Here is a 17,874-nt window from a genome sequence, read left to right as displayed (position 1 = left end):
AGGCGACGTTGGGGGCTTAAAACACCATTGAGCCCACCTTGCACACAGCGTCTGTCTCCATCAAGGAGAGATGACGGCTGGCGAAATTCACAAGTTCATGAAAGGTCGGTATCTATCTCGTGAAATCCTTTTACACAATCACACATTCACAATCACCGAGCTGACTCTAAGCAGACAAGCGATTGCGCCCCCTTTAGAAAGTTAACTAGTCGCAAGTTTGCGGTAAAATGCAGTTGGGTTGTCGAGGTCAAAACACTATATGTAACAGCTGTGAATCAAATAAACTTATTCTAAATAATGTTATGTCATTTTTTACTCTTACACTGAATGTTTCCAAGTAGGAATCGGTTCTCGATGCCCAATCCTAGACAATTTAAAGGTTATGAGATGCACCTCTTGTATTTGGCATCTGGGTAAAACACACAGTATCCCCAAAGGTGAGCCTACGCAGAATATCTGCAAGATATGGCAAACGATGTGAGATGTGTGCCAGTGAAGGAAATGCAGAGCACCAATTTATCTGCAGGCAAAACGATATGTTTAACGCTAGGTAGCGTTGTATCCCCGCCCCCCCCCGCCCCCCCGACTCATTTCCTGGTTCTCCGTCTCTGTAAACAACATGAAATCAAGGAGAGAGTTAATTTCTCCTGCTCCAGATCTCCCACCGTGGTCAGAAAGAACAGGGGAGACACTTTGTTTCTCTCACTAGGACTCTAGAGTCACTACTCGCTCCGAAGATAATCTCACTCACTCTCTCGCTCGCCCTACAACACACTCCCCACGCCGGCCCTGCTATTCTCTTAAAGAGATCAACACACACCAACGCACACTTTTTAACATTAGGCCACTTACGTAGGCTGCGTGGAGCCTCCGCAGGACCATAAATCACGCTTAGTTGCAGCGCTACTTTATTTTAAATGCTGAGAAGCCCAAAAAAAGGTCAGGAAACGAATCCAGAATTCATTAATGAGCTCAACTTTTTCCATGTAGCATTTCATTTTTATTTATTTAACCCAGAGTATAAAACAGTAAGTAACTGACACACATTTTAAAACAAACAAAATTAGCAAAAAAAAAACAACACTGAACGCACCAACGACTGCAGGATGGGCTCTTGTCTACAGAAGGTGTGCGACACATGGAAGTGGGTCTGTTTGGCTGCAACAACATGCAGAACATCAGCTGTTCAACAGGATGCCCCGCCGAGATCTCTCTACAGCAAGACAACAACTTCAAAATGTTGATATTTCTTAAAGCGGAGCACCAAAAGTAAGCTGATTCAGTCGTCAAACGTTCAGAGTAGAATTTCTACCAATGGCACGTTGGCAAACGACGGTGTGCAGTCATCCGTTATTATCTTGGTGGAGTCATTTTATTACAGCGCATTTGTTTTTACGTTTTAACTTCCCGTCTTGCAAAACTAATACCGCAAGGGTGGAAATCAGCCACGGTTTCTTTGAGTGACAGTTTGCTGCAGCGTGTGGTGCTTTCATTTTTACTGTCTGAAGAGGTTTTTGACTGGGGGGGGTGTGAGTGCGTACTGAATTCAAGCCGGGTTCATCCTTCGTACGGAGGGCTGCGTCGTCCGTCCACGTCCGTCTCCACGTGGTACAGCATGTCAGCCAGCGTGTGTTCGATCACAGCTCCCCAGCCCATGTCGCTCATCTGACAGGGAGGGGAAAAGAAGAAGAAAGAAAAACACACAGAAGATTGATCAAACAAACAGCTCAGTGGACGTTAGCGTGAAGTTTGTAAGGATGTAACTCCCAGGGCCCTATCCTGCACCCGGCGCGGCGCAAAGCCAGACACAAGTGTCTTTGCTAGTTTAAGACAGACGCAGTTGTCAGTTTCCCGTCCAGCGCCCATCTGTGCGCCCATGGGCGTGCTGGTTTTACAGGGAGGTGTGTTCAAGTGCATTCTGGGCGTGCTGGTCTTACAGGGAGGTGTGTTCAGGTGCATTCTGGGTGTATTGCTATCTTGAGGCAGCGGAAAGTGATCACACCATTGACCAACAAAAACCTGGTCTAAAGTCAATAACGCAGCATTTCATTGTTATTTTAACAGAGCATTAGTAAAATGCTCCTAGGCTCGTGCGCAGCGCGCGCACACTATGCTTGTTACACACACAGGGACGCACAGCAGCACACACACACACACATGCAGAAGATTACAAATAAAAATATTACGGTGCAAATCCTCCATCATAACAGCAATGGTCCAAACGCGCCTGGCTTTTAAAGGGAATGGGAGATGATCTCTGATTGGTTGATTGTATGTTACGCCCAAAACACACCTCTGATTAATGAAGACACGAAGTACAACCCTTTAGAAGCATGTGCCAGGTGCACGGACCCTTTTTTTCCACTATTGCTAAACTAACATCCTTCCTCTGTTGTAAGGACTTGGAGACTGATATTCACGCTCTTATTTCTTCTTGTCTTCCTTGTATTCTGGGATTTGCCAATCATCTTTACCACGCCTGCAGCTCGTCCAGAATGCGCCTGCTAGATTGTTAACTGGTACCAGAAGGAGGGATCATATCTCCCTGATATTGGCTTCTCTTCACTGATTACCGGTCAAATGTAGAATCAATTTTAAGGTAATGTTACTTGTTTTTGAGGCATTACATGGATTGGCCCCTTTATATATGGCTGATCTCCTTATCCTACATCACTCCTCCAGGAACCTAAGATGGTCTAGTCAGTTCCTTTTAGCGCTTTCACAGTCTGGGATGAAAACAAAGGGGGATCGTGCCTTCTCCGTTGTGGCCCCGAGACTCAGGAACAAACTTCCCATTCACATTAGGTCCTCCTCTACTGCCGAGATCTTTAAGTCTCTTCTTAAAAACACATTTTTATTTTTTGGCATATGATTTAGTTTAGGGACAATTGTACAGAAGTGTGTTGTTTGTATGATGTTCATTGGGTCTATAATTTTATATTGTTTTTATAACATAACTTTGTACAGCACTTTGTCCAGCCTAGTTTGGTTTTAAAAGTGCTCTTTAAATAAATTGACTTGACTTGACTGCGCCTTGCAGTTGTAGCCCCCAAACTCAGGACTGAGTTGCCTCTACATATCAGGCTGGCCCCTACACTGCCTGATTTTTTAAATCCTGTGTTAAAAGATATTTTTATTCTCAGCCTTTAAAAAACTACAATAGTCGCCTTTCTATATTACTGTGACTTTGCTGTTAAACTGTAGTCTTTGTGTTGCAGGGTTTCTCCCAGTGTAATTTAGGCCTGGCCTAAGCCACTGGGAATTAGCTTTTAATGTTTTTTTAAGACGTTTTTTAAACTACAGTTACAGTGTGAGGCTCAGTTGGAAACTTAGACATAGTCATATTTTCATATCTCCACTTAGCTTTTAGCACTGACCTAATGTAGGGCCCTATGGAAATCGGTCTCGTAGCTTTTTTAAATTCTCAATTTTCCCGATTCCATCCATGATTGTGTTGTGTTATTACTGGCTCACGCCCGGCCCTTGTCAAAATAGACGCTTGCTAAACTATTTTTTGTTGGGGGGGGGGAGGGGACCCTGTGTTGTTTTTGTGTTCTTTCTATGTATTTGTATTCTCTGATTGACAGCACTTTGGGTCAACTGGTGTTGTTTTTAAATGTGCTTTATAAAGTCAATTTGGATTCGGATTACTGAAGCTCTCACCGGCTGGTACTTCAGGTCCTTCGGAGGGTGTTTGAAATGTGGGCCAAAGTTAACCGACACCTGAAAGGAGAAGGAGAAAGAGAACGAGAGAGAGAGAGAGAGAGAGAGAGAAAAGTTAAACTTAAAAAAGATCAACTAATCAATGGCCGAAAATTCCCCAACACAAGACGCGTACTGACCGTGCAGCTCTTGTAGAGTGAGATGGCCGGGAAGTACATGCCTTCAAACAGGTTTTCAAAGGCTACACCTTGGCTCACTCCGTTTTTATAGAATATCATCTGGGGGAAAAACAAACGGGATCCACGCGTTAACGGCAGCAAACAGCGCCAGGGCTTCCGACTCGATTTTATTTCTAAAGAGGACTTCTCACCTTGCTGGAGCTCATCGACTTCAGGCTTTTCTCTGCTTTGTCGACATAGTCCTTCTCCTCAAAGTACAGGTAGCTCTTGAACTTGATTAGTGCCTGAAAAGAGCAGATTTAGTATCAGAATATGAGAATAAGTGGGCATTCAGACCAACGGCCCATTTGAGTGACGTCCTGTTGTGTTCTTTAACCCCCCCCCAATGTAGCACAAGTAGACTTAACATTTCACAATTACTGTTTTCCGGTTCCCCTTCAGACATTTATAGATCTCGACGTTTCCGACCGCACTTGAAGGCAGCTTTATTTCACAGGAGAGAGAGAGAAAGAGAAGAGACGAGCGAGACGTAGCGAGTGCTTTGTTGTTGCAGGAAACCTACAGCTATTACACAAAGTCCCGGGTAGTTCAGTGCTTGCGTTTGGCGTTTTAAAACATTCTTGTGGCAGCGATGTTTCCTGTATCCTGTACGGGACTCTCACACCGCCACAAAACACACCGACAAGTCTGATCTCTGGTTACATGACCATCGCAGCTTGACGTGGGGTTGCGTTTCTCCAAAAGAGCCCGTCTCCAACCCAGCCGCAGCCTAAAACGCACTACACCCGCTCAAAATCAATAGAAGGACCTGTGTTTTAGCAGTGACAGCCGACGCAGGCAGTCCGAACGAGGCCTAGCGCCGCGTGCTGAGTCCCTGTAGTTCTCATTGCGTGTCGGTGTTACCTTGTCCTTGTAGGTGTCCGGCAGAGCCTTGGCAGTCTCCGTGGCGTCCGGCAGCTCGATGAAGAAGCCCAGCGTGTCTCCCTGACCGTAGCTCGAGGAGTAATGCTTCCCTATCGACTGGTGGAACCGCGTGCCCTTCTTGCTGCGCCACGAGTAGCTGAACTTGTCGTAACCCAGAGGTGCCTGCAGGTTTCCTGCGACATAAAAAAGGAAAAAAAAATAAATAAATCTTATAGCATTTCAAGAAATAATCTGACCGGCCTTCTTTATCCTTCAGAATAAATAAGTGTCCGAAAAAGTCTTTTTTTCACTGCTTATTCTTATGTTGTTGTTTTTTTTAACACCGGGGTAATGGCAGATTGGCGCTGATTGCAATACATATCTAGCAAAAAGAAACACGTAACAGTAAGCTAGCACACAATATATGTGTCCCTTGTGTTTAGAGAGCATAGAGAAATTAACACTGTCCTGGAAGAAAACATGAATACTTTCAGTCCTATTTAGAACACAACATGGGGTAGTGGTGCACCGGTCTGCTTTAATCAACCACCAGACTGTTAGTGTGTGTGTGTGTATGGAGAGAGAGAGAGAGAGAGAGAGAGAGAGAGAGAGAGAGAGAGAGAGAGAGAGAGAGAGAGAGAGAGAGAGAGAGAGAGAGAGAGAGAGAGAGAGAGAGACGTGGTCTCGTGTCGTATGATCGTTAACAAATTACAAATTACCTAACACTTCAGCAGAGGTGTTAGGTTTAGTGGCTTGACGGCTGACGGTGAAGTAAGGGATTTGATTCATGGGGGTATTTTGGCGACCGTAATGTTAATAGTTTTGTAAATTAGCAGAAGACTTCATTTTCTCGCACTGCACAGCTCTGTGAAGGAATAATCTCAGAGATTACGTTATGTTCTGCCTCTGTTTAGAAGTGGTGAATGTAGGTTACAGCTCACAGCAACTTCATACGACATAGTGTCTGGCTTGTATCCAGCAATCATGTAGCTAACGCTAAATGGGCCTCATTTTTTTTTTGAGGGGACATTCACACCTGAAAGTCAGAACCAAGGTCCAATCCAAGGTTGATGTTTTTGCATTTGATCCAGTAACTTTTGGTTTCACACTGCAGTTATGTCCGGACTATCCCAAAAAATGTTTTAACACTGGAAGCGAACCGGACCGTGGTTCAGTTTGATCCAGAGCGAGACTGCCTCTTTTGGTCGGACCAAATTTCAGCCGTTTGGTCCTGACCGTGGTCTGGTGGAAGTTTCACACCTGGAATTTTGGTTCCGGACCAAACTGAAAAGTCAGGAAGTCCGGACCAAAACGAGGTAGGTGTGAAAAGCCCCCAAGGTGGCATCATGAATTTGCGTAAACATACACGCCACTTTCCTAAAGCTGTATCTGTACGCATTTTATTTATTTATTTATTTATTTTTTATTTGATTAGGACAACGGACATTAATGAACATTTCTGTAAATGCGCTAGTGTTAGCCAGTCGGCTAATTTTCAACTGCAGTCCTAGGTGCCTAGCACGCATGTCTTTATGGTGGGAAGAAACCGGAGCACCCGGAGGAAACCCACGCAACTCAAACTCCACACAGAAAGGCCTGAGATGACCTGAGTTCGAACCCAGAACCTTCTTGCTGTGAGGCAGAAGTGCTAACCACTGAACCACCGTGCTGCCTGTAAGTAAGTTTCAGCTATCCACATGTATGTCTACGCTGTATACAGCAAATGTAAAAATACAATGTGACATACTATCGCGAGAACAACGTCACGCGTGAAAAAAATAAATAAAAAAATAAAAAGGGTTAAAGAACACAGGGAAAGGCTTTAGTAACACAAAAAACTCACCAAAAACACAGGAAAAAAAATGACAAAAACACGCTTAGGATAACAATAAACGGTTGGGTTTAGGAAAGAAACATTGGGGGAAGGCTTAAAAAAAACAAAAAAAAGAAACGGCTGAAAATCGCCACACGCGGGACGCGAACCCGGCATCCTCCTTATGCGGTCCTACGTCCCTTTATACTACTCGCTACAGCGGAAATTCACTCGTAATGTAGGTCAATGGCGGGCGATTAGCGTTGATAAACACGCTAAAAAGCGATTATGCGTCTTGATAACACGCCAAAATGGCATACGAATTGCGCCACTTCATGAGATCAGTCTGAAAGCCCCTTAATCTCACCGTTTTTCACAGATGAAAAAACTTGATAGGAATTTGCCAACAACAAAAACGAGAAGGAAGCACCACTGACCGAGCGGTTGGGACCAGCCGAGCCTGGCGGCCGTCTCTGGAGGCATTTCCTCAACGGTAACCTCAAAGTACCAGGAGCCCTTCCGGATCCCGTGGGAGGCTCGCACCATGGAGTAGCCCTTCTCCCCGGTCACCGTCAGACGGTCGTCAGAGATCTTCAGCTGCGGCGCTGCCACACAAAACACACATTAGGGCTGCACGATAGGAGGGAAATATGCGATAAACGTTGTCGAATATCTGGTTTTGACTTTTCAGTACCTCTGTCATGTAAAGCCAGCAGCACCCTCTCATACAGACAGGCCCTGTACAGATCCCCAGGGATGGGTTTGCCGGCCCAGCAGTCCAGTTCGAGCTTCTCCGGGTCTGGAGCGTGAGGATCTGGTTCGGCCAGGATGTAGCGGTACCCGTCTTTGTTGAAGGGGTGCTCCAGTGGGTAACCGTGAGGAGGAAGGCGCTGGGCCGAGAACAGGGGGTCGCTGCCACGAGGGAGGAAGAGGGGCACACATTTGATTTGATTCTTCGTCGATTTAAAAAGAAGACTCTGGTGATACACTATACGAGTGGTTCTCAAACCTTTTCCAATAATGGACCCAATTTAAAATATGTTAGTACCACAGGGCTAAACTGCACAAAACTATTCTGGTAGAAAAAAATGCCTAGCTTTAAAAAGAGGCACTTACCACACTCAAATGCTACACTTTAAAAAGGTGCCATGACATGGTGCTCTTTGGATGCTTTTATATAGACCTTAGTGGTCCCCTAATACTGTATCTGAAGTCTCTTTTATATAGACCTTAGTGGTCCCCTAATACTGTATCTGAAGTCTCTTTTATATAGACCTTAGTGGTCCCCTAATACTGTATCTGAAGTCTCTTTTATATAGGCCTTAGTGGTCCCTTAATACTGTATCTGAAGTCTCTTTTATATAGACCTTAGTGGTCCCCTAATACTGTATCTGAAGTCTCTTTTATATAGACCTTAGTGGTCCCCTAATACTGTATCTAAAGTCTCTTTTATATAGACCTTAGTGGTCCCCTAATACTGTATCTGAAGTCTCTTTCCCGAAATTCAGTCTTGGTGCAGAATTACAGCCACTAGAGCCAGTCCCACAATGAGCTTTCCTTAGGATGTGCCATTTCTGTGTCTGTAGCTTTAAATGTTATTGAGGAGGAGAGAGGGGGGGGCAAGGTGGAGGGTGGGGGTGTGGCCTTGACCAACTGCCACTTTGCTCGTGGAAGACACGTACCCCCTGCAGTCCTCCAAAGTACCGCCGTTTGAGAAACACTGTCTATACTATGCTTGTAAGAAAAAAATCCAAAGAAAGGAGGTGCATTCTGGGAGTATTGCTATCTTGAGGCAGCGGAAAGTGATCGCGCCATTGACTAACAAAAAACCTGGTGTAAAGTCAATAACACAGCATTTCATTGTTATTTTAACAGCAAATTAGTAAAATGCTCCTAGGCTCGTGCACAGCGCGCGCACACTATGCTTGTTACACACACACTATGCTTGTTACACACACACTATGCTTGTTACACACACACTATGCTTGTTACACACACACTATGCTTGTTACACACACACTATGCTTTTTACACACACACACACAAGGACGCGCAGCAGCACACACGCACACAAAAGACAGTTTTAAGCCCGGACGTTACTGTAAAAACAAACATTGTGATTTGGTTTGTACCTTCGGGTTCTCTTAGTAGCTCCTGCAGTAGTGCCCTCCTGTTGCTGCTGCTGCTTGCGTTTGGCCCCTCTTCCTTTTCCTGGGCCAGGGGCCAAAGCACCTTCAAAACAACACAAGACAGATTACACTCCGGCACCTACACACCTACACACCTACACACCTACACACACACACTCTCTAAGGCGTTTGGTGTACACCAGGAAACAGCAGGCACAGACAGCAGGAATTAGTCAGCGTGGCTATCAGCCTCTTCAACATGACCAACGTCGTTCTCTTGCTAACAAACACTGACATTAGGCGACCAGATGATGGGATCAGATCCTTTACTTCCTCCCGTGGAAATGTGACATTGTAAATATGAAGTAGGCTCCAAGAAAAAAAATGCAGTTATTCCTTCACACAGAAAAAGGATTAATCAATCGGTACGTGTTTAGCAACACCTCACAAAAGAAAAGCACTGGCTGCACAAAACAGTACTTATATTTTTCATTTTTAAGACTAATTATTGTGTCGGTTTCTTTATTTTGTATGTAAAACCGGTTCGAGTCAGCTAGCTCAGATATTAACACATGAAAATATTCCACTAAACATATTCATGTGGTAAAGAAAGTAGTTCCACATACATCGGAGAGACAGTCTTCGGTTATTGAAGCATTGTCTGACTAACTGTCCCGTTTAAACAAATACATTAACGTACATGTTATATATCTGACCCAAACATTATGAATGGAGGAGAAGGAATAGCGAGGGTAATGCTAATTAGCATTGGATGAAAGCCAGTAGCAAATCAAGAAAAGCACTCTGATCTCACATATGTTGTGGCACGGAGTGTCATTCAGTCAGGAGATTTTTTTATTTTCAATTTCAGAACCTATAAGCAGCAAGCCAAAGACGAGGAAGGGTATGTTCACCGATCAAAAGGAGGTAGGGCTGGGCAATATATCGATATTATATCGATATCTGGGACTAATATAATTCTGGATATTGTAACATCGTAATATGGCATAAGTGTGCCAGTCTTTCCCTGCTTTTACAGGCTGCTTTACAGTAAAATGATGCCATTGTCTGAACTTCCCAGACGGTTCTAGCTGTTCTTTTATTTGCCTTTAACCACTCAGTCATTAAGTTAACATTATTTACCTAAAATCTCAATGGTAAAATATTTTGTGAAAGCACAAATAGCCAACCCTACAATAGTCGCCGCAATATCGACATGGAGGCGTTTTGGTCGAGAAAATCGTGATATCTGATTTCCTCCATATCGCCCAGCCCTTAAAGGAGGCAAAGCTTTAAGGAGAGAAGCAGAAGCAGAACCAAACGGACGCATAAAGCACACAGAGGGAGGGGGGGGGGTTAAAACTGGACGTGGATGAAGTTGCCCACGAGATGCTCATTGAGAAACCTCAGGGCCAACTTCTATCCAGAGGGTTACAGGACACATAAAGCACACGGATCAGCTCCAGAGGCCAAAATACCACATAGTCACCTGAGAAAGAAGATCCACCTGGAACACAATGCACAAAATCGCCATGGTCACCACATTTAGCACGTCTCACTCTCAGCTTTGGGGGAGTTTAAAGTGGCCAGCGATGTGAAACATCCCACACCCCCTTTTGTTGATACAGAATGGTGCAACTTCATTTTTTTTTTCAGGTATATGTATTTTCTCAGTTCCGATTGAGTTTTTCTATGCTTACCGTTGAGCCCAGCAGCAGTGGGAGCAGCTGTGGTCTGTTTCTGCGCGTCGTAGGACGGCCCGATGGTTCCCAGGTCCTACAGAAAAGTAACAGCGACTGAAATTAGACTTTAGATCAGGGGTCTTCAACGGGTTTGTTTTTTTAAGCCAAGGACCCCTTAACTAAAAGAGAGATGGAGCAGAGCCCCTACTACATATATTGTATAAAATGAAGTTGCATAATGAACTGGGCCTACAGTAACGTGTAGGGCCACCTAAAGCCTTTATACTTTTTTTGCATTGCCATATTATGCTTTCAGCATATTTTTTGAGCATACAGTACGTGATTCTGTAGAATATTCTAGGAGGTATTTTTTATTGTTTTGGATTGTTGCAATAATAAGAAAGCATATTTGTCCGCTCCTATGTTGATAAGAACGTTAAAAAAATATTACTATTACTAGTAAATATCTCTATCAAAGTACATTTAAAACAGATAAAGATGTGTGATTAATGTATAACGAGTATAACTATAACACAATATTTGAATGGATTGACAGCCCTAATATAAAAAAAGAATTCTGGAGCCCAAAGCCCCTTCCTATATACTGTACTACAGCCGAGTGGTGAATACCTGGTCCAACAGGCCGAATTTGGGGTACTCCTCCTCTGGGTCTTTACTTCCGGGGTCAGGGTGTTCCTTCACCAGAAACACATCTCGCTCTTTACTCTGGAAAATAACCACAAGCACCATCACAAAACTAACATAATAACCGTGATACTTGCATATTTTTGTTGCTCCATTTGTAGATGTTCTCCTTAAAGTTGCCGGCTGCGATGAAACAGCAGCTGGAGGAGATTCAACACAATGGGAGACGCAACATTCGTTCCTATAGAGAGGCGAAGTCCCTCCCCTTCCAGTGGACCGCCTGGGACCTTATTTCAGAAAAGACATGGCTAGGACATATACACTGGCCGACAGCTGTTTAGTAAAGGACCCATCCCACCCTGGACCCTGCCTGTTCTCTCCCCTCCCCACCTGGAGAAGGTACAGAGAAATCAAATGTAAAACAAATCGGCTGGAAAAACAACTTCTTCCCAAGAGCCGTAGACACTAGAATCGTTGTTTTGCACAAACGTTTTATGCTGCTAACTTACATTAACCACTGTTTAAAGGTCACTTTCTAAACACTTACTATTTGAGATAATTTGTATATATTTGGCTTTAATTCATATTTATTCTAGTTGCCTTTGTCTGTGTTCTGTTTATTTAACTTTGTTCCATTTATAAATTTTTGTATGCACACTGCTGAACAGATTATCATTGTACTCTGAGCACAACGACAATGAAGAAAAGGTAGGTAGGTAGGTAGGTTCGATCGACCGACCTACCGAAAGAAAAGATAGAAAATAAATATTTGTGTGTGCTGTAAAGTGGTTAGAAAAAATGAAATCGGAATCGGCTAAAATCGGTATCGGCTGGCCTAACTCAAAGAAAATCGGAATCGCCCTAGAAAGTTGTAATTGGTGCATCTCTAGTTTTCATATGAAGGATTCAAAGCATCTTTTAGATTTCTCTGTGAATCAGGACTGTGTTTCCCCACACTGTACACCACAACATTACCATTGTCTTCACGATGTTGTTGGGCCAGGTAAGCTTCCCCGGTCTCTGACGAGTCGTCATGCACTCCCAGTACTTGTCAATGAATGGTATGATATCCTGAAATCAAAGACGGACAAATACTTGGTTGACCTCAGCAACTTTCTCGATTTGATGCGCACACAGACACACACAGACGATGATACTGCAACACACATATGGATATAGTACCAGTAACTTAAAATCTCATACTACGTTACATGGATTATCAGTGTATTAGACAATGATCTTAACTCTAGGTGTATATTTATTTAGCATTCATTTTTATTGCGCCTACATTATGAATTTGAATTGATTTTCTGTAGGCAAACACTTTTAGTAATTATAATAATAATAATAGTAAGAATTGCATGAATTTATTTATGCTATGTGCAATAATCTGGCCTCTGTCTTTGTGACATCATCTTTACGGAAAGACAAGTCTAGTTTATTTGAAAAGCTCCACACCACATTTACTTGCATGAAACGGCTTTAGAGGGCCGATAAAAGTTTTGTGAAAGCACGTTTTGCGCACCTTGTCTTTGGAGAACATGGTCTTTGGGTGCTCGTCTTGTGTTCTGGACCGCCACGTCAGGTTTGCCAGCGCTGTGAGACACATCTCCTTCAGGTCTGAAACACAGAGACAGAAACGTGGGTTTGTTAAAGGCTACAAATGTTGATGGCACTATGCCGCCGCCATTGTTCATTTTAGGTTGTTTGTAACACACAGAACTAGGGATGCTACAGTGTTTCCTCTATGGTGATTTTGTAGTGGCGGCCCGCCAAGGCAAAATTTCTGCCGCCACGGTATCAGAAACAGGGCAGACGCACAATGTAGTCGCGTTTGCCTTTTAAATGATCCTGCCGACATAATGCACCCCACGTTGGCTGCCGCTCACATTGCAATTTAACAAAAAGTAGAACTATTCAGAGGTTATTGGGCCCGTCCAGTTGAACTCCACGTACGGTTGGGTTGATGGAGTTTATTGTCAAACCAACAGCTCCAAAAAAAAGTGTCACCGTGGTGGGTCCGTTCTAATTGGACAACGTTCAACTTGTGTCAGTTCTGTCAGCTCATCGTCCTGATATCAAACAACATGGAAACATTAAAACGGTAAGTGAGTCTGTGTAATATAATATAAATTGGAACTAGTCTATAGATGTAGTCATAGACATCTATGTAAAACATTTGGTGGCGGGGCGCAGGGGCCCCCACTGCTAAAAAAAAAAAATCCTAAAAGAAACACTGTGCTAATTTAGAGAGAGGGGTTACTTTCTGACCAATAGTCGACTGATCATTAACCGTTAACCGACAAGCAGGCAGCGGAGTCATTTCAGCCGTCCCAAAAAAAATAAAAATACCATCCTGGAGTTCACTCAAAAACTTTCTTTGAAAAGGTAATAAATAAAGAAATATTAAAGAAATATTTGTAATCGACCAAAAGAGACAATTATGTTATTATTGTTAATCGCAAATATTTCTGTGACAATTAATTGTGCGGCAACATTTGGAATAGCTACAGCCATACACACAACACCTACTTGCTTGTTTCCTGAGGAAGTAGGTGTTGCCGCTGTGATGGCACACGTTGCAGTGGAACACGTAATTAGTCATGAAGGGAAGACAGGTCCTGTGGAGGAGGAGAAAAAGGATTGAATCAAGGAAACTAAAATCAGTAGAGGTGTGAATCTTCACTGAGCTCCCGATTCGATTACGATCATCATGTCAGCGATTCAATTCGATATCTCGATGCATCACGATGTGTCAAACACATGTTTCTATTAAAGCCATGTAGGATATTTAATTCGTAGCTTTTCAAGCTTCAAAAACCAAACATTCTGCAGTGCTCTAATACTAAATAACTTGGATACATAAAACTATACAGCACTGAGCACATGGCACCTCCTGAATGTGCAAAACATACCAGAATATGATTGTTAGGCCTACATTAAATCGTAAACAGAAATAATCGATTATGAGCCAGATGATTATCGATGCAGCATCGTCCATGTCCACCATTCAATGCATCGATTATTTTATTAATTTCAACACCTTTACTAATCAGTATAGTTGTGGAACTGCCGATATTGAGATAAGAAATAACTGCACGTACGCAGTGTCGATGCCAAATGTGTCTGCGGTGAACCACTTCATACACAAAGCACACTGCAGCTCCACTTCTCCCAGCTGCCTGCCGCTCTCCTCGTCTCCGGATCCAGTCAGAGCGTCCGCGGCCTCGGAGCCCTCGCCGGCCGTTTCCTGGGAGACACAAAGTCTGCTTAGAACTAAAAAAAATAGCAGCATCGGAATTAGGGCTGTGCAATTAATCGAAATTTAATCGTGATTATGATTTCGGCTCCCAGTGATCACAAAAACAGAATAATCGAGAAAAACTATTTTTTAGCTCATTACATTTTGCGAGTAAACTCTTATTTTCTCTTGTGTTCTGAATGAAAAAATAAAAGTTTAAATAGGAAAAGTATTAAGGAAAATTTCACAGTTGTATGTGTTTTTTTAATGTTGATTTATTTAACTTTTTCCACGTTTTTCTGTTCATATCTATCTATATCTATCTATCTATTCAAGTCAACGAGTAATCGTGTTAAATTATCGTGATTTCAATATTGACCAAAATAATCGTGATTATATTTTTTTCCATAATCGAGCAGCCCTAATCTGTATCGTGACTTATGGCAAAGCCACGGACAGACAACATGCGGTAACAAGCAATAAAAGAAAAGACAAAATAAAAATAAAGTCAGAACAATAAAAAGATTTCATAATTTTACCATTCCCTCTTTGCCGTTGGATGATTCCGTATCCATGCTGGTGGGTAGTTCCCCAAATGCAGCATCCCTGAAAGTCAACAGAAAGATTCCTCAGATATTAAGCCAAACCTGTAAAGGTTTAAAAGCTTTAGTGCGTAACGTTTTTATATGAATGAACGTCCGTTACATTCAAGCCGTTGCCAAATGAGTTGCTACAAAGCTAATGAAGACTATCAGCTCCACACAGCTCTCTCTGGATCTCTCAGTAGGACTATGTTCAGAAGATTGTGGCGTCCGGAGACTTTCCCTTGCAGAAACTCCAGTGAAGTTAATGACCTCATGTTTTTTTAATCCTCCGTGTTCTCCTTGGCTACTAGCAACTGCGTGGATTGGGGGGGTGCACGATCACGGAAGGCTTGTATCATGTGGACGCACCGACAGTGTTGTTGTCATTACTTAGAATTCGTCATGGGGGCGACAGAAACTAGAAACTACACACTATAGCTTTAAATTCATATTAACTGGTTAAAAAAAAATTAAATACGGACAATGGACAAAATATAAAACTACACTTGTTCTAATTAACAGAGCAAATTCTCTAACTTATTACCCACATAGATATGTATATACATTGATACCGCTGCTCTATCCATCTATCTATCTATCTATCTATCTATCTATCTATCTATCTATCTATCTATGTATGTATGTGTGATGTGTGTGTATTACCCACCCATTACTTGTACAAAGTTCTTATTTTTCCACTGCTCTGTTAGCATCCTTTCTTAACCATTCTCTATTTTGAATCACACTTTTTCAGTTGATTTGCTTTTGTACAACTGTATTCAATCTTCCTTTTTTTGAAACGTGAAATGTCTTACATGAACTTAGCATAAAGAGGCATATATATGTGTGTGTTGTTGTTACACATATATGGTATATATATGTAATGTTACAGGGCAGTGGTGGCCTAAAGGTAAAAGAAGCAAGCTTTCGTCGGCTTAATCCCCCAGACCGACCTGTGTGAATGTGACAGGTTGTCGTTGCAAATGAGAAGTTGTTCTCAATCGACTTACCTGGATAAATAAAGGTTAAAAAAAAAAAAAAATGTAATGTCACCTCTCTGTGCTCACCTGCTATTTCTTTTTACATTTACTGTACTTAAGTACAATTTAAAGTACTTGTACTTGAGTATTTCCATTTCCAGCCACTTTCTACTTTTACTACACTATCGTTACATTCCAGAGGAAACATTTATTTTATTAATCGACTACATGTGTTAGATACCTTTAGTTACTTTAAAGATTCAGATGAAAATATAATCAACAAATAAATGTGGATGTGTTAATATATATTTTGCTACTTAGCAGTATATAGCTAAAGTAATCAAATTATCTCCAACTTTACCAGCTGCATTATTACTACTTTTACATAAGCTCATAATCTGAATACTTCTTCCACCACTGACTATTTCTCCCTATCAGAAATATATGGTGTTCACTAAAATGGGCATTATTCAAAGGGAGTCTGGCGTAACGTTATGGGCTTTACATAAATACAAGATTATTACAAGGACATATGAATGCATACCAAGTCTCAATTTATGCTCAGTAGACTTTATACGTTTGACGGCAGACAGGGTAACATGAAACGGTCAGATATGTTGATGTTTTGTCTTTATAAAGAGCAGCTAAGGTGTAACTGTTATTTGGTTCACTCGGTGAGTCTGTGGAGCGCTAACGTAAGCTAGCCGGTGTGCTAGCTAAACAGCGTTTATGGCTCAAACAAGAGCGTAAATGTGGCTAATATTCTCACAGAATATCTGAATCATGGCCTTCATATTTGTAGAAATTATACATCTCTTGCATGAAGGACACATACCCGTCTCCGGTCTCCGGTTCGGTTGTAGCAGCACTGCCCGCCTCTCCTTCAGACGCCATGTTTCAAATCAATGAAAACAACAAAAAAGAAGAAGAAGCGAGACAGAGACGGAGCATCTGCTTCCGGTTTGCTGCTGCTTCCGCTCAGCAGCGCCACCGCAGGTTCCCATGTGAACTGCACCTTACCTCCATCCTTAATGACATGGTGCTCTTTGGATACTTTTATATTGGCCCTAGTGGTCCCCTAATACTGTATCTGAAGTCTCTTTTATATAGGCCTTAGTGGTCTCCTAATACTGTATCTGAAGTCTCTTTTATATAGGCCTTAGTGGTCCCCTAATACTGTATCTGAAGTCTCTTTTATATAGGCCTTAGTGGTCCCTAATACTGTATCTGAAGTCTCTTTTATATAGGCCTAAGTGGTCCCTAATACTGTATCTGAAGTCTCTTTTATATAGGCCTTAGTGGTCCCCTAATACTGTATCTGAAGTCTCTTTTATAGACGCCTTAGTGGTCCCCTAATACTGTATCTGAAGTCTCTTTTATATAGACCTTAGTGGTCCCCTAATACTGTATCTGAAGTCTCTTTTAGGCCTTAGTGGTCCCCTAATACTGTATCTGAAGTCTCTTTTAGGCCTTAGTGGTCCCCTAATACTGTATCTGAAGTCTCTTTTAGGCCTTAGTGGTCCCCTAATACTGTATCTGAAGTCTCTTTTATATAGACCTTAGTGGTCCCCTAATACTGTATCTGAAGTCTCTTTTATATAGGCCTTAGTTGTCCCCTAATACTGTATCTGAAGTCTCTTTTAGGCCTTAGTGGTCCCCTAATACTGTATCTGAAGTCTCTTTTATATAGACCTTGGTGGTCCCCTAATACTGTATCTGAAGTCTCTTTTATATAGACCTTAGTGGTCCCCTAATACTGTATCTGAAGTCTCTTTTAGGCCTTAGTGGTCCCCTAATACTGTATCTGAAGTCTCTTTTATATAGACCTTAGTGGTCCCCGTATCTGAAGTCTCTTTTATATAGACCTTAGTGGTCCTCTAATACTGTATCTGAAGTCTCTTTTATATAGACCTTAGTAGTCCCCTAATACTGTATCTGAAGTCTCTTTTATATAGACCTTAGTGGTCCCCTAATACTGTATCTGAAGTCTCTTTTATATAGACCTTAGTGGTCCCCTAATACTGTATCTGAAGTCTCTTTCCCGAAATTCAGTCT

General features: G+C 42.3%; 1 protein-coding gene across 2 annotated transcripts; it reads right to left on the bottom strand.

Moving 5' to 3' along the window:
- Window positions 1–977: 977 nt before the first annotated feature.
- Window positions 978–16,753, bottom strand: ash2l (ash2 like, histone lysine methyltransferase complex subunit). 2 transcript variants are annotated; one of them, XM_039779704.1, is made up of 17 exons: window positions 16,655–16,753; window positions 14,795–14,861; window positions 14,119–14,264; window positions 13,547–13,635; window positions 12,540–12,634; window positions 11,990–12,085; window positions 11,000–11,095; window positions 10,388–10,463; window positions 10,177–10,194; window positions 8,691–8,790; window positions 7,253–7,470; window positions 6,996–7,163; window positions 4,746–4,939; window positions 4,034–4,126; window positions 3,843–3,941; window positions 3,664–3,723; window positions 978–1,665 (listed from the first exon to the last, which is right to left on the bottom strand). In XM_039779704.1, exons 1-17 carry the CDS (start codon window positions 16,711–16,713, stop codon window positions 1,558–1,560), a joined length of 1,782 nt encoding a protein of 593 aa, XP_039635638.1. In that variant the 5' UTR covers window positions 16,714–16,753; the 3' UTR covers window positions 978–1,557. The 2 variants fall into 2 exon arrangements, with proteins under 2 accessions (XP_039635638.1, XP_039635639.1); XM_039779705.1 differs by lacking the exon at window positions 10,177–10,194.
- Between the last annotated feature and the right edge of the window lie 1,121 nt (window positions 16,754–17,874).

Source organism: Perca fluviatilis, chromosome 17, assembly GCF_010015445.1.
Source record: "Perca fluviatilis chromosome 17, GENO_Pfluv_1.0, whole genome shotgun sequence".
In the NCBI taxonomy this organism is placed as follows: Eukaryota; Metazoa; Chordata; class Actinopteri; order Perciformes; family Percidae; genus Perca; species Perca fluviatilis.
Note: the sequence above shows the minus strand (reverse complement) of the source record. Positions and strands in the feature narration are given on the sequence as shown.